Raw genomic sequence first — 14,631 nt, forward strand, 5'->3', positions numbered from 1 at the left:
AATAAAAAGAGATGACATCTATTAAATATCAACACTAGGCAAATATTGGATGGCTAAGGGATTGTATGAAAATTATTGAGTTATTGAGATGGTCAAGTTTGAAAAACACGTAATACCCTTGGTTCTTTATAGCTATTAGTCATTGAATGTATTCTGCTTCATACAAGAAACCAGCACTACAGTGAAGTTAAACGTGCCATTATTAAGGTAAAAAAAGATTCCCCCGATTTAGCATTGCACTCCTAAAACATTGTTGTTCTTATGATAGACAGTTAAAAAAAAGGCAAAACAAATCGATGCAGAAGACCCAGAGATATCATGCTTTTTGCCTACACATTCTTTCGTTTCAATATCTGGCGCCCACAATGCAACTTGGCCGCTGGCAGTTCGGAGGTGTGTTATGCTAGTAGTGGCTAATGTAGCTGCTAGCGTCAAGTAGACGTGATGAGCTACAGAGGTCTGGTACTGTAAGCTCACTTCTTTCTAACGCTACACCTGCAGATTTCTTTCATTTTTTAACTTGTAGTCTTCAGACCCAGTGACATCCCTTGAGGACATTTATCAGCTTTCACACAGCCCCCTCTGGAAACACAAAAGGCTTTATATAACGGTTTCACATGGGCAGTAGTACTCCTGGAGACATACTTTTATGTGTTCAATCTGCAGAGTTCCCCTTTAACCTACAATATAGTTCAAGTTCAGCATCAGTTGTGACGTTGCCATTTTGTTTTACTGTCATCATTGCCATTCTGTTCTGATATCAGGGAAGTTATCTTTGGCTCAGCTGTCAGCAGGACACGGTCTACTCCAAAATAGTCAAATCAGTTAGACTGACTTTATACATAGGCCACATCATCTTATCTAATACATCTTTATTTCTATTATTTGGAATAATAAATAAAGAATGGTCCAAGGAAAATATTACAGTATTAGCGCTAGAAAGAGTCTTAAAACATAAGGTTTAGCCCCCTTTTCTCACCTTAATAATTCTTGTACAGTCTAATAAGACTGATATGTACAGTACATTCATGGGACCAAGGAATAACATGCAAAACTGTAACTGTATGGCAGTTTAAGCCAAAGTGGGAGTCATTTTATTTAAGTACTTGCCTTCTCGCCCTGTATGCCTGCTCCTGGGAGGCCGAGGGGCCCTGGAAAACCTGGAGGGCCAATATCCCCCTACAGGTGCAGATAAGAATGGAGGTTAATGATGATAACAGCATGTAAGTGTTGATAGTATGACACTTAACTTACTTAGCATCACACTCACATGCCAACTGGGACATTAAAGGATTTATTTTATGTGGAAAGCACCCAACTATAAAGGATTCTCTGTGCATTTCCTTTTGGCTCAGTAATGGATGAAGACTATTATGCAGTAAATTCTAACCCTAACCCAACTTGATGAGATTTTCTTTTTTTTATTCTGTCACATGCAACCAATGAATGATTTTGCACTATGAAAAATCCCTTTAGGCACTGGTTTGTCATTACTACGCGAAAACACTGCAATTATCTGTGATGAACTTCACCACGAGGCTGCAGTAAAACTGTCATCACGATCTGTGGCAGGAACTTTAATGTAAAAACCTTTATGTCATTAAAGACCCATGTTTTTTCTGGGGTTTCATGTTTACGCCATATTCCAGTGTTATAAGATGAATTATGTAACTTTAACACACATTTCAAATCAACTCATGTCATGTCCCACCAACATCTGTGAGTTAAAAGATTGCCAGATGGCTGTAAAGATCTGCAAACACATCCTGAAAAGGTAGAGAGAATACCTTTCTGTGATTGTATGACCGTGCCAGTGCAGAGCTAGCTTTCCCACAGCCCAACACTGTGAAGCTGCGCTCCTCCTACACTATCCAGGCTTTAACCTTGATTCATCACCTGTAGACTGTGACCTCGTATATAACGCCGCGCTGAATGCATTCACCGGTGGTTCTGACAACTCTTAGCCTTCTTCTTCGCAGCAGGACTCTGGCTTTATCTCCATGCCTGTGTGAAGGCATTTCAGCCAGGCGTCTTATTTACAGCCACTCTGAACTCTTCTTACCTTGTCTCCTCTGATTCCAGCGCCCGGCTGTCCTCTGGGCCCCTGCGGCCCCGCCAAGCCTCGCTCTCCCTGTGAAGATGGACAGACGTTATTGCATTTTGCCTCTTGAAATAGCAGTTAGTATACATGAAAACACTGACAATGTAAGAGCATGTGTGGGATTAAGGGAAGGCTAGAAAATGACAAATCAGACAAATGGAACATCTTTCACTTCCATCACTTAATCTGATATCCACATGAATCACCCAGTACAAATAGTTACACAACTATATAGAAGCCAAATGTGCTTTCTGATTGATGTCTTGGTAAAAACATGACTTTTTAAATTCCTGTTTATGTTGACTGTTTCCAGAGACAGTATCCAGACAGAGACAATTTTGGCACCAAGCGTGAGTAAATTGTTACTGCAGACTGTTACCATAGAAACCAACGCAATGCCCTTCAAAGTCACTGTGAGTTATTACAAGTCTCACATCGGACCCCTTAACCCACAATGTTTTTTTCCCTTGTTGGTCCCTTTGGATGTTTGACATTTACTATATAAACTGATGTAAAGTATCTCCAGAGTTTGTCACTAGAGGGCTGTTTCAACATTCCTCGCCTAAAGGGGGAAGGATTCTCTGTGCCTCCCAGAGATATGAATTAATGTGAGTGATTTGTGACATCATAGGGCATAGCTGCAATGTGGACATTTTAGACTTACAGTGTACTTAACAGAAACAAGACTAATACAGTGTTTCCACTGCATGGTTGTCAACGACTGCTTCTCTGTAATGGTTGTGCATATGAAAATCACATGAAACTTACATTGTTAGAATGAGCTCAGCTTACTGTTCCAGATAACATGATGTTTGTGCCTATTGAGGTGTTTTCCAGCCAGTTCAGTAAAAGTTTTATATGACAGTCGCAGGATGCTTCCAAAATCAGACTCAGATGTGCTTCCTTTAAAGTGAGACTATGTAACTGTATTACTGTATGATAGAATTACATGTCTTGTCACTTGCAATTCTATTATACAGCAATACTGTATCCATGTAAAGTTTGCCAACATTAAACTTTAGCCATCATAAGCTACTGGTTATACCACACAAAATAAGGTTGTGGCAGGGTGTGTTGAAGTACTAACAGTGTGTTTTATTTCTTATGAATTCAGCTTTTCATTTGTAAGAGGAAGAATGTGATAGTTCTTTTTTCAACAGTTACATATAGTCTCCCTTTTAGTCTGTAGTTTGTACTGTGTAAACTGCTCATTGGGTACAACTGCACCAAAAGTGGTGGCAGGTTTGGGCCCAAGACCTGAGGTATCTCCATATTTGCGTATTTGTGCTTTTAACCCCATCTCAGTAGTCAGGGTTACTGACCATTTTATGAGGAAAAAGAGTAGCTCACATCTCATAAAATGTCTGGAGAGGATATATACCTATAAGTCTAAAATACCAGAAAAAGCAGAAATAGCCATACGGTGAGGGATTAGACCAGTAATCAGAGTTGACAGTAAGTACAATGAAAAGAGTGCAGCATAATGTCTGGCTGTATATGACTCTGCAGAGGAGTCCTTTGAGAACAATTTCCTGTCTTCCAAGGACAACATAAATACAGTGACAAACACAGAAGTGCATTGATCAGCATAGTAATGCTGCGTTTGCATTGTCAGCTTAAAAAATTATAAATGTATTGTCATAACTATGTGATCTCTCATTTTTGCACACAAGCCAAGGTGATAATGATGTGGAAAAAGTAATAAAATTGCTGCGGAGCTCCTGTGACCATGGAGCTTGTTGGGACACGTTATGTGAAGAACGCTTCTTTAGAACAAGAACGCCACCTGCGAGTCTGCTGCCAATTCTGCTGTTGAGGAAATGGGCACCCCCGAGGCCAATCTGAGGGTGCAAGATACACGGCCTCCTGTACAGGGGGGGAAATAGCTCTTACCATCTCAGAGGAAAGTTGTCAAATGATAAATTGGAGATATGGAGAAGTGGAAAAAGTCTGACTTTCACCTGTATGCCGTCTGATGTACACCTACTCTGTTAGTGTTGTAACATACCCAAAAAGTTGATAACATTTGTTATCAAGATTAAGATACGAGCAACTTCTTTTTAAAATATATATATAAAAACACGATAAAGGAAGACACAAAAGAAAAAAGAATGGAATAAGCTGTGGCAATGAACATGTCTTATCTTTGGATTAAGAGCATGTGTGCACCTGTGTGTGTGTGTGTGTGTGTGTGTGTGTGTATCCACATGTGAGAGAGAGACAATATGTGTGTGTTTGTGTATCTGTATGCGTGTCTGTACATCCTGAGGGGAAACAGACACAGGAACAGACTCATTCTTTCCTCTCTCAATGAGTCACTCACTCATCGTCTCGGGGCATCCTGGCTATTTTCCAGTATCATCACTGCATCTGCCGGCATGTTCTCAGTGATGGACGATCAATGGATCGGAACATACAGGGAGGTAATGAGAGCCATACTGCACTGCTGTATGGGAATTTAAGGAACTTCTGTGTTGTGTTATCATCTCTTGTAACCATACACGTTGTCAATTTCCTGTCACTACACTGTGGAATCTGGAGGCCAGACGGACGGGGCCTTTGCGCAGGTCAGTGGGCAGGTGGGTGAATTGAAGGTGAAAGCATGAAATGGGGTCTAAAGGGTTCAAAGCTATTAACTGGTGGGAGTGCATGAGCCTCCCAGGAAAAACTGTTAGCCCCGACAGCCTGAGACATAAAAGACACTAACTCACCTTTGGTCCAGGGAGACCTTCTCCTATCTGTCCTCTCTCTCCTTGGACTCCCTGTGGCCCTTGAGGCCCCTGAGTAAAACAAAACCATGTAAATGACCACTGGAGGAACATAAAAAAAGACCTTTTTAACAAGTGAATGTTTGCGGAATTGGGAAAAAGTGTGTGAGGGTAACACATAGGGCTGCGCAATTAATCAAATTTTTAATCGCGATTACGATTTGGTCTCCTAATGATCACAAAATCAGAGTAACGAGAAAAAATGATTATTTTGCACATTACGTTTTGCCGTAAACTCCTATTTTGTCTCCTAAGTATGATCGAGCAGCCCTAGTTACACATTGGTGTTACAAAGTAGCAGTAATATAGATTATCAAGGATCAGACAGACCATAAACATGACATAGTTGAAATGAAAATGGCACAATTGACTGTATTTATCTGTACTGGGCATCTGTATCTGTATGCATCTCCACTAGGTGGGAGCCAAGATGCTACTAAAGTTTTGGCTTATGTTAGCTTCCCTGTCCTGCTCTCTATTTGACTTGGGGGCATTTACCGATCCAGCTAAACTTGTTAACTAAGTTACGGTTCCCAAAATCATCAGTGAAGGCGTATTCACATGCAGAAAAACAGCTTTTGTGCACGTCTCCTCCATTTTTGGGTATGTTGTCCAATGCAACTACATTAATGCACTGTTAGTCCTCATCCAGTGAAACATACTAACAAACATATTGAAAATACCAACAATAAAATCTAATCTCTTTGTTTCTTGTCCAACTAGGCCTACATCTTCTCTGTAGTTAGCATCCATCCAAGGATATATCAGAACAAACAACTCTTTAATACACTTTTATATACCTTAATACTAGGGCGAAATAGCTTCTCCCTGCAATACAACAACAATGCTGCTCTTACAGTATGTACTCCACATGGATCATCAACTGGTGAGGATGCTGTTTCTTTGCCTGAGACAAAAGCTTCAGCTTTAGCCTCAGTCTTTACACATTAGCTATATCGTGTACCTAGCCATCATGTGCATCTTAATATCAATCACAGGGTACTCATTTAAAATGATCGGAAAACATTGAAAAGTCACCTTGTTCATCGTGCACCCCATGTACAAAGGCTCAGTCCTTACCACAGCAGCCACAGGTTTGATTCCGACCTGTGGCCCTTTGCTGCATGTCATTCCCCCTCTCTCTCCCATTCCCATTTCCTGTCTTAAGCTGTGTCAAATAAAGGCCTAAAATGCCCAAAAAATAATCTTAAGAAAAATGTAATAAATAAAATAAAATAAAAAAGTCAGTTTAGGAATGGCTTTAAAATCTGCTAGTGACACTATGAATTTTGATGGTAGAGCCGCCATGTTATCATTTTAAACTGCATATGTGCCATGCTAGAATGTAGTAACCGGGGGCTGGGGCTTAGCGAAGGATCAATTAATATTAGACTGCAACCACCTGTGGCCTTGGTATGAGCTGGGTGTGTGTCTTACTCACCAATGGTCCAGGCTCACCAAGTCCTGGAGGACCAGGAGGCCCTGATTGCCCCGGGTAACCGACATCCCCCTGCGGAGTGTAAGGGGGCGAGATGAGTGCATGTACAGGGGGAGACACAGGTGGATTATTATGTTCTCATGACTTAATTTTCCTAAACAACAGGGTGTCAGACTTTACCTTGGGTCCCGGAAGGCCAATCCCTGTTTCTCCTTGGATTCCAGGTGGCCCAGGAAGTCCCCTTTCCCCCTATAAAAAGACAGGCAGGGACCGACATGTGCCAAAACACAAATATAGGCACAAACACACAGCTTTGTTAGTCCGATTCCTTGGCCCAAGGCATCACTTTGACATGATTGGGCGCCAGTAGAGCTGTCCAGGTTTGCAGAGGATCAAAACCAGCAAACCAGTCTAGTTCCTGCCACTCAACACTAACACACACTGCTTTTTCTACCCTTTAATATTTAACTATTTTTAAAGTGGGGTTTAGACATGGGGTTCCTTCATTCCTTAGGTCAGAACTTTATTGGTATTCCAAAGAATGCAATTATTCACTCAGAAGCCGTAAATCATGGTGGCTTGGTGTGTAGCAGGAGGGCACGCAAAAGGCGTGAAGAGGGTGTGGAAACGTTAGCAGGCGCATACCGGCACTTTTTTCCTCGTTTCCCTTGCCCTTTCAGACAAGTTGGGACAATGTTTAAAGGCAGACATTAGTCTGCCATTCAGGTGATATAGAATGACTGCCAGACAATCAACATGAACATTTTTCTAAAATAATTAAGGAGGGAGCACTTGGTGGGGAGTGTGGGCTCATGGCAGAATTGGCAGCTATAACATGAGAGAGGGGGCTTAAAAAAAAGTAGGAGCTGACAAGGTAATAACAGATGAGGTTCTGTACTTCAGAGGGCTTTCAAATGTTCCACTGCTGATGGATCATAACTCACAAATAAGTGTTCAAATGTGTGGTCATCGATCAGTTTGTAGGGCTACTTGACATTTGTGATATTTATACCCATGTTAAATTGATTTAATGTTAGTGCATTTTAAATGTCAACTTCGAGGGTGTAATGTAACTCTGAGAAAAACTCTCAGGAACACAGAGAACACTTTATTATGTCACTAATGTGTTCTTACTTTATACTTTACTAAAATGTAAAGCAAGGAACCAGTTGGAGTGGAGAACATTTGATTTACTTCTTTCTTGGTTTCCATTTGTACACTTCCCAGATTTCAGAGGTTTGGTTCAAGCATGTCAAAAAGTGATTTAAAAAGCATGACTGAGGAATACTTACTTTTTTACCCATTGCACCTTCAGGTCCGACATCGCCAGGTGGACCAAGAGAACCCTGAGTTGTGAATAAGTGTGTGAGGGTTACACATGGACATTGCAAAGTAGCAGTTATTGTAGATAAATAAGGATCAGACAGACCCTGAACACGACATAGTTGAAATGAAAACGGCACAATTGTGTACGCGGCCAAACCCCTCCCCCAATCAGTGATTGTCCAAAGTTTTCAACCAGTACAGTTTTATTCTGAGAGAGTTATTCTGTGCAACTAGCTAGCTAGCTACAGATGATAAAAAATTTTAGTGACAATTGTAAAATGCATATTTGCCATGCTAGAATGGATAGCTTGATACATGTAGCAGCAATACCCAAGGGGGTAGGGGCATCAGCAAAGGGTCAATTGGATTCTATGATAAAAAAAAAAAAAAGAATGGTAGATTTCACCTGAAGTCCACGATTTCCTCTTGGGCCAATTGTACCTTCAGGACCCTAGAAAAGAAGAAGAATTGCTTAAAATTCATAATCCATGGTGATCATAAACAATTTGTTCATCTTAAAGGAGTTGTATTAGATTTAATGATATTGTCGAAAATAAAAAAAATATATAGGTTAAAAAGAAGAATAAACTTCAACTGGTGATTAAATATTAAATCTAATTTTACTCTGATAAAAATGGGTAAGTGAGTTCTGGCAAATTTGATTGACTGCATCAGTGAAGCAATGACTAAAACAAAAAATAAAATGGCAACAGAAAGGTATACTTGAACTTGGTTTCAAGTTCTTACAACATTAAATGTAAAAGAGCAACATACTCTGTCTCCCTTAATTCCAGGTGTGCCACACTCCCCTCTCTCTCCCTGTAAGAGAAGAAAAAGCAGTTTAGTGAAGTCCTTAGCATAGCGTAATTTGCATAATTTCAAATTTATGAAAGAGATTTCCTTTCCATGGAGCAATTAGCTTGGAATAATAGGTTTAAATATCCCAGCCAGGAGCTGGTGTGCAACAACTAATGACATGAAATTGACGTAATTAAATTCCTTTAAAAGAAAAGTAACTATATATACTTGACATTAAACACAGATGAAAAAAAGGAGAACGAATGCTTTGATCTTTCCAAAGTCTTCTCTGTGAATCAAGGCACTTTATCAGGTCTGGAAAACACAATTCTCCAGTGTCTCTCACTGTTGCAGATTTGAAAGCGTTGGAACCCGATACTTTGACAAACAATGAGGGCATATAGAGAGACTGTATAATATAATCTATACAATACCTTCTCTCCTTTGTATCCAGGTTTTCCCTGTGTGTACAAAACAGTTTTGTTAAGTCAGAAGGAGACAGACAACAACCAAAACACTGCCACACAGACCACAGAACAATACTTGTCTCTTTTAATGTAGAGCAATGATTCATGTAAAAGTGGAAAGAAATGAAAAGTTGAAACGTTTTTATGCAAACTTGTAAATCTTAACAACTTATTTTCAGACCCTCAGCTCACCTCTGATCCTTCCCGACCCGGAAGTCCACTGAGCCCACCCTCACCCTAAGGGAAAGAGGGATTTTAGTTTTACAAGGAATGGCAACCCTCCTGGTATGTAACAGCAATATCTTTAACTGGGAGAAGGTATGTAGGTTAAGCGAAGTAGCACCTTCTGTCCTTTTGTGCCGGGGCTTCCATCTTCTCCAGGACGGCCCTTCTTTCCCTGAAGAGAAAGTCATGGTAGTGCCATTAGGCAGAAAAAAAGTGTAATAATTTGCTAATAAATGTGGAGCGCTTCAGAATATAGGGTATGCAGCATAGAATGATGTTTCAGAAACTGTGCGCCATCTTCAGATCTTAAAGGAAAAAGCATGACAAGATCTTAGTTATAGCCTAGAATAGCATAAAGACTGAAAGCAGGGGAAAACAGGTAGCCTAACTTGTTAATTAGCCTTTGTGGTGCTAGTAGGCCGATTATATCACCTTTGGACGGGGCCAGGTTAGCTGTTATCCCCCTTTTCCAGAATTTATACTAAGCTAAGCTTACTGACTGGTGGCTTGAGGTTCATATTTACCATACAGATATGATGCATGTCGTTTTGGGAGTTATTGGCAATCACACTATTCGGTCGTTTAGGTATGAGGACATGGTCATTTTTCATCTTCCAGGAGAACAATAGCTGTAAATTGTAGTGTAGCTGCTCACTTTTCTGTGACCTATATAGGCCTCATGGAAGCAACATGTTTGAAGTGCAGCATGGATAAAGGCCATTGAGTCTGGGAGCAGATAAGTCAAAGGGAACTTCAAGATGTCTGCATGAGGACTTACCAGAACTGTCTGTCTCTTCTCTCTGTTTTCATGCATGTGGGTGCATGCTCTTATCTTTCAAGTATCTCCCTGTCTGTATGTCTCTGTCTGCACACACTGCTTCCGTCAGTGTGCGCCTGCTGCCAGTGATGTGAAACAGCTTTTGTTCTGAGCATTAGGTTCAAGGGGGTAATGACTCTGTTCTCATCCTGTGAAAAATACACCAAAGCAAAACCACTACGTCTAATTGTGGCTGTCCTTTGTGTAATGAAAGATGCGTTCACATCACGACACAGCTTTGGCAGGCGAAGAAAGTCATGCATGTAACATCTTTTCCACCGAGCATGTGTCCTCAGACAATCCCAAGTGGCTGGGTTCATTCGACAGACACAATCCTACTGACTTCCCATGTAAATATCTGTTTCGGCCTGTTCCCAATCAAATGTAACAGGAATGCAAGGTATTTGCTTTACTCTCACTGCTGCAGGGAAACAGAGCTTCTCAAAACCACATGATTTACTAAACCCTCTAAAAACCTTGCAATTATGTAGCCTGTTAGCATCAAGGGTGCCTTTGTCAGCTGTGTCGTTCTCTATGGTACTTCAAAAGGAGCCAGCTTGGGAGTAATTGTCTTTTAGGGGCAGCAGAAGACTACGTGTGGTTTTCAAAGACTTTAATCTTGTTGTATGTAGCAGAGGAGGGCAAATATGGAACCCCAAATAGTTCAATATTAACGAAAAAGACATTATAAAATAATTAAACAAGTAATTTGTGTAATTGTGTAACATATTCGGTTTGGGCATCTGGTAAGGATGCCCCCTGGGCGCCTCCCTAGGGAGATATTCCAGGCATGTCCAACTGGGAGGAGGCCTCGGGGAAGACCCAGGACTAAATGGAGGGATTATATCTCCAACCTGGCCTAGGAACGCCCCGGGATCCCCCAGTCAGAGCTGGTTAATGTGGCTCGGGAAAGGGAAGTTTGGATTCCCCTGCTGGAGCTGCTGCCCCCACGACCCGACCCCGGATAAGTGGACGAAGATGGATGGATGGTGTAAAATATATAAATGAAACAACAATTTGTAAAATAAATTTAACCCTTTGGGGTTCTAAAGGCCAATGCTGCGTAGAAGGATACTTACAGGAGGGCCGCTGGCTCCCCTCTCACCCTTGTCACACGCACACTTGCTCTGGGCCAGAGGACACTTCAAACACAGGGAAAGAAGAGTCAGACGGGCCTTTTTGGGGACACAAATCAATAAATGTGCAGAGGCTTACCCCTTCATCTGCTAGCGCCGTCTGTGGAGCAAGAAACACAAGAATATTAAGATAAATTTCAGACTTACTCCATATGGTTTATTTATACCCAACCAGCACACATTTACAGAAAAATCATAGAAAATGATGTGAGCTTAATTTAAAAATTGAGGTAAGCTTTTGATTCTGGTCTCAAATGCCGTAATTAAACTCTTTTTTGGTTTTCCATTAGCAAAAGTTGTAGATAGTACCTGGTACTTTTTTTGGTAACACCTCGGTCTAGCTTTCAAGAGAGCTGAGCCAATACTAAAACATTAGGAAGTGAAAACGCTGCAGACCACTGATTGTTCAGAGAGAATAGTCGGCAGGGGACATCCTGCACAAATCCACCATTTTTAAAAAGCCAAGCTACCATCAATAGTGACCTCAATTTTTTTATTCACTCGCCCCAGACTGGAGCCAAACACACCTGCTACTCAAACACCCAATTAAACTGGTTCACAGCTGTCCTTGGCTCAGTTTGTCAAACAGCCTTCAACCTCCTCCACCTGATTCTGCGAGAGGACCCTCATCCTGCATTTCCTCTTGGAATAGCCCGATATTCACCCTACAGGTTGCTTTTCTCTTCAAAGCTTACCACATTCTCTTCACAAGGGGGAATGGTCAAAATTACACCCAGACTAAACACAAACCACATGCGTTGAACAGTGTAATAGCCTCGCTAAGCATCCAGAGGATGTTTCTGTGGTAGGCAGGGGTGTCTGAAGACAACACAGACAGTCTTAGAGGACGGAGTGATGCAGTCGAATGTTGAGACTGAAGATAAAAGACAGTTTCTCAGCTGAGACAGAGACACATGCTTATGACATACAGATGCTGCATATGCAGAGCAAAGAGATGAAAGTCTGGTTTATGGACTGGCTGCTGCTGCCGGGATCTTGCATGCAAGCAGAATTGTAGGCTGTCAGGTTCAATGCTGTAGGAGCCTCAGTGCAAGTTTTTCACTTATCATATTTGGATGGGTACCACCTGTGTCAACAGTAAGCCTGAGTTTGAAGTGGGGTTTGAGGAGCTGCTTGAATGATGTAGCGTGCATGCATGTTCTTGCTGGGTTCCTGCTCTTACTGCACCGATTTTCCCACAGAGAGGTTTAATGAGGAGCATATGTTACAGCCAACAGCCTGGTTGTGTCTGCAGGATGTTGCTGTGCAGCACATGTTCTAATTATCGCAGTGGAAATTAACCGTCGGTTTTTGAAAGTAAGATAAACAATACAGATTTTTCGGCCAACTGAGTGGATGTCAGAGTGAATTTCATTTTACAGTGATGACTTTTGTGATGACAGCAGACCTTTTACTACGGCAGCAGGTAGCAGGTGCACATCAGGGATGCAATAAGACAAGAAATCAAGCAGTGGGTGGTGTCAAAGACAGTGCAAAGGAAGTTATTATTGGGTGCATGGAGACGTAAGAGACACTAACATTTGATACATTTGGAAAAGTCACACTGCATAATGGCTTTTTGAAGCTTCTACCTGGCATACATTACTGGGAATAAACAATTATCAAACAGACATGCAATTTGCACAATGTTGCAGGTGATTTTTGTAACTGAGAAAGATCTCAGTTACAATGCCTTTTGTTAAAAAAGCTGAAATCTCAATTTAATAAAACTTCCATTAATAGGGAAGAGTCAATCTAGTCACACTTAAAGCGAGACTCTTTGTAACCTTTGTTAAACAAAGAGACATTATGGGCATTAAAGTAAAAGCTGAGTTTCATTGCTTATAAATGTAACTTTTGTTTTGTATGACTAAGGATATGTTATTTCTATTCTCCAAAATTACCGTATCATGCATAACATCGGAAACTAGAAAGCTGCTTCCGAATGAACTTTGATTACCAATTTCACCATCTACAATCCTGCATCGAATCTGACACAAAGCAAAATAAGTTTATTTTTTACTCACAATCTCCTTCATAAATGTATCCACAATGCCTCGGTCCTGCAGGTTGTGAAGGTAGCGTGAGGCTGGGGAGCTAGCAATTAGCCGCAGCTGAGCTATATTGGCGGGCTCGTTGGCTTCAGGTGTGATGCCTATGGTGAAGAAGCGGATGCCCTGGTTCTTGGCATCGGCCACGGCTGAAAAGATGTCTGGGTTCCTGGGGTGCGAGATGCCGTCGAAGAGCAGAACGGCCACCTTGATGCTGCTGGGATCCGACTCCTCCAGGTAAATACGGGTGAGGTTGGTGATGGCGAAGGTGGTGTAGGTGCCGTGACCGATGTACGCGATGGGAGCGAGTCGGGCCTTGAAGTCGGCAATGCCCCTCCACTGTTTGAAGGTCTGCTCGATGATGACATGGCTGCTGTACTGCAGGAGGGCAGCCCGGGAGCTGAGGCCCCGGCCGGTCTGCAGCCGCAGGCTCTGCAGCCGGTCCATCACGTCTGAGGCGAAGCGCTTCTCCAGTGCATGGTTGTCCTTGGCGCTCTCTGAGCTGTCGATCAGGAAGGCTAACTCCAAACTGCAATCTTCATCAATTAGTGCTGACAAGGAAGAGGAGATAGCCATTTATTAACAATGATATAGAAGGAATTAATGGAATAGTTTAACATTTTGGGAAATACAGTTTGTTTTCTTGCTGGGAGCTTGGGTGAGAAGATCCATACCACACTCATGTCTGTATGCTAAATATATGGTTAGCTTAGCATAAATACTGGAAACAAGGGGAAACAGCTAGCCTAGAGGCAGGCTTTTTAAAAGGAGGGCCTGTCCTAAAATGAATTTCATTATTAGATGATAGCCGTTTTGGCTTCATAACAAACCTAACAAACCACCAAGTTGACAAGTTGGTTGTCTAGACCTTTTCGGTCAAGATATGTCATTTATACTTTCATATCAACAGAGCAAAAGACTTTCATATCCAGCCAAACATAAAGATTCAACTGATCACAGCCAAATGGATTTTATGAGTGAGGGAGAAAACTTCATTTGTGGAGCCTTCAGAAGGGGTAAAGGTGATTTATTGACTGTTTACTCTCTATAGGCTGATGCCTTTTCAGTACGAGTGTGATAAGTTCATGAGTGTGACATATAATTTTGAAGAGAAAATAAAAGTAACTCAACTTGCTGCACCAACCTTCAGCAATGGAAGGAGGTCACAGATCTAATACAGGCTGAGGATAAATCACATTAATCTTCACGGAAATATGTCACCGAGAGAATGCGCCTGGGGAAACAGGATTCTGAACGAATAAAACATTTGGGTAACAGAGCACTGAATGGTCACACAGGAGATGGATGGCTCTGAGGAGCCTGAGAGATATGATCAATCTGAGTGGATTGCATCCTCCAGCGATGTCCTTGTTGAGTATCATGTTCTATTTTTTTTACCTGTGGCAGCAGCTTTTTTCCAGTGATGAAAACAGTGAAAGATGTGCTGCCTGCACAAATTCCACACCACTTTTTTAAGAAAGAGCATCAGTGGGAAAGATAAATA

At 41.6% G+C, this 14,631-nt stretch overlaps 1 protein-coding gene across 3 annotated transcripts in view; it reads right to left on the reverse strand.

Annotated features, from left to right (window-relative positions):
* Window positions 1-14,631, reverse strand: part of LOC116044392 (collagen alpha-1(XXVIII) chain-like) — a 31,484-nt gene that overhangs the window by 12,307 nt on the left and 4,546 nt on the right. For all 3 annotated transcript variants that reach the window (XM_031291507.2, XM_031291509.2, XM_031291508.2), the window contains 14 exons: window positions 13,104-13,678; window positions 11,156-11,176; window positions 11,020-11,082; window positions 9,242-9,295; window positions 9,091-9,135; window positions 8,866-8,892; window positions 8,408-8,452; window positions 8,040-8,084; window positions 7,600-7,653; window positions 6,488-6,556; window positions 6,311-6,379; window positions 4,813-4,881; window positions 2,063-2,131; window positions 1,111-1,179 (listed from right to left, as the gene is read on the reverse strand). In XM_031291507.2, the coding sequence (XP_031147367.1) occupies window positions 1,111-1,179; window positions 2,063-2,131; window positions 4,813-4,881; window positions 6,311-6,379; window positions 6,488-6,556; window positions 7,600-7,653; window positions 8,040-8,084; window positions 8,408-8,452; window positions 8,866-8,892; window positions 9,091-9,135; window positions 9,242-9,295; window positions 11,020-11,082; window positions 11,156-11,176; window positions 13,104-13,678 (1,274 nt within the window). The remainder of the gene's footprint in view (window positions 1-1,110; window positions 1,180-2,062; window positions 2,132-4,812; window positions 4,882-6,310; window positions 6,380-6,487; window positions 6,557-7,599; window positions 7,654-8,039; window positions 8,085-8,407; window positions 8,453-8,865; window positions 8,893-9,090; window positions 9,136-9,241; window positions 9,296-11,019; window positions 11,083-11,155; window positions 11,177-13,103; window positions 13,679-14,631) is intronic.

The sequence above is a fragment of the Sander lucioperca genome, chromosome 24, assembly GCF_008315115.2.
Source record: "Sander lucioperca isolate FBNREF2018 chromosome 24, SLUC_FBN_1.2, whole genome shotgun sequence".
NCBI lineage: Eukaryota > Metazoa > Chordata > Actinopteri > Perciformes > Percidae > Sander > Sander lucioperca.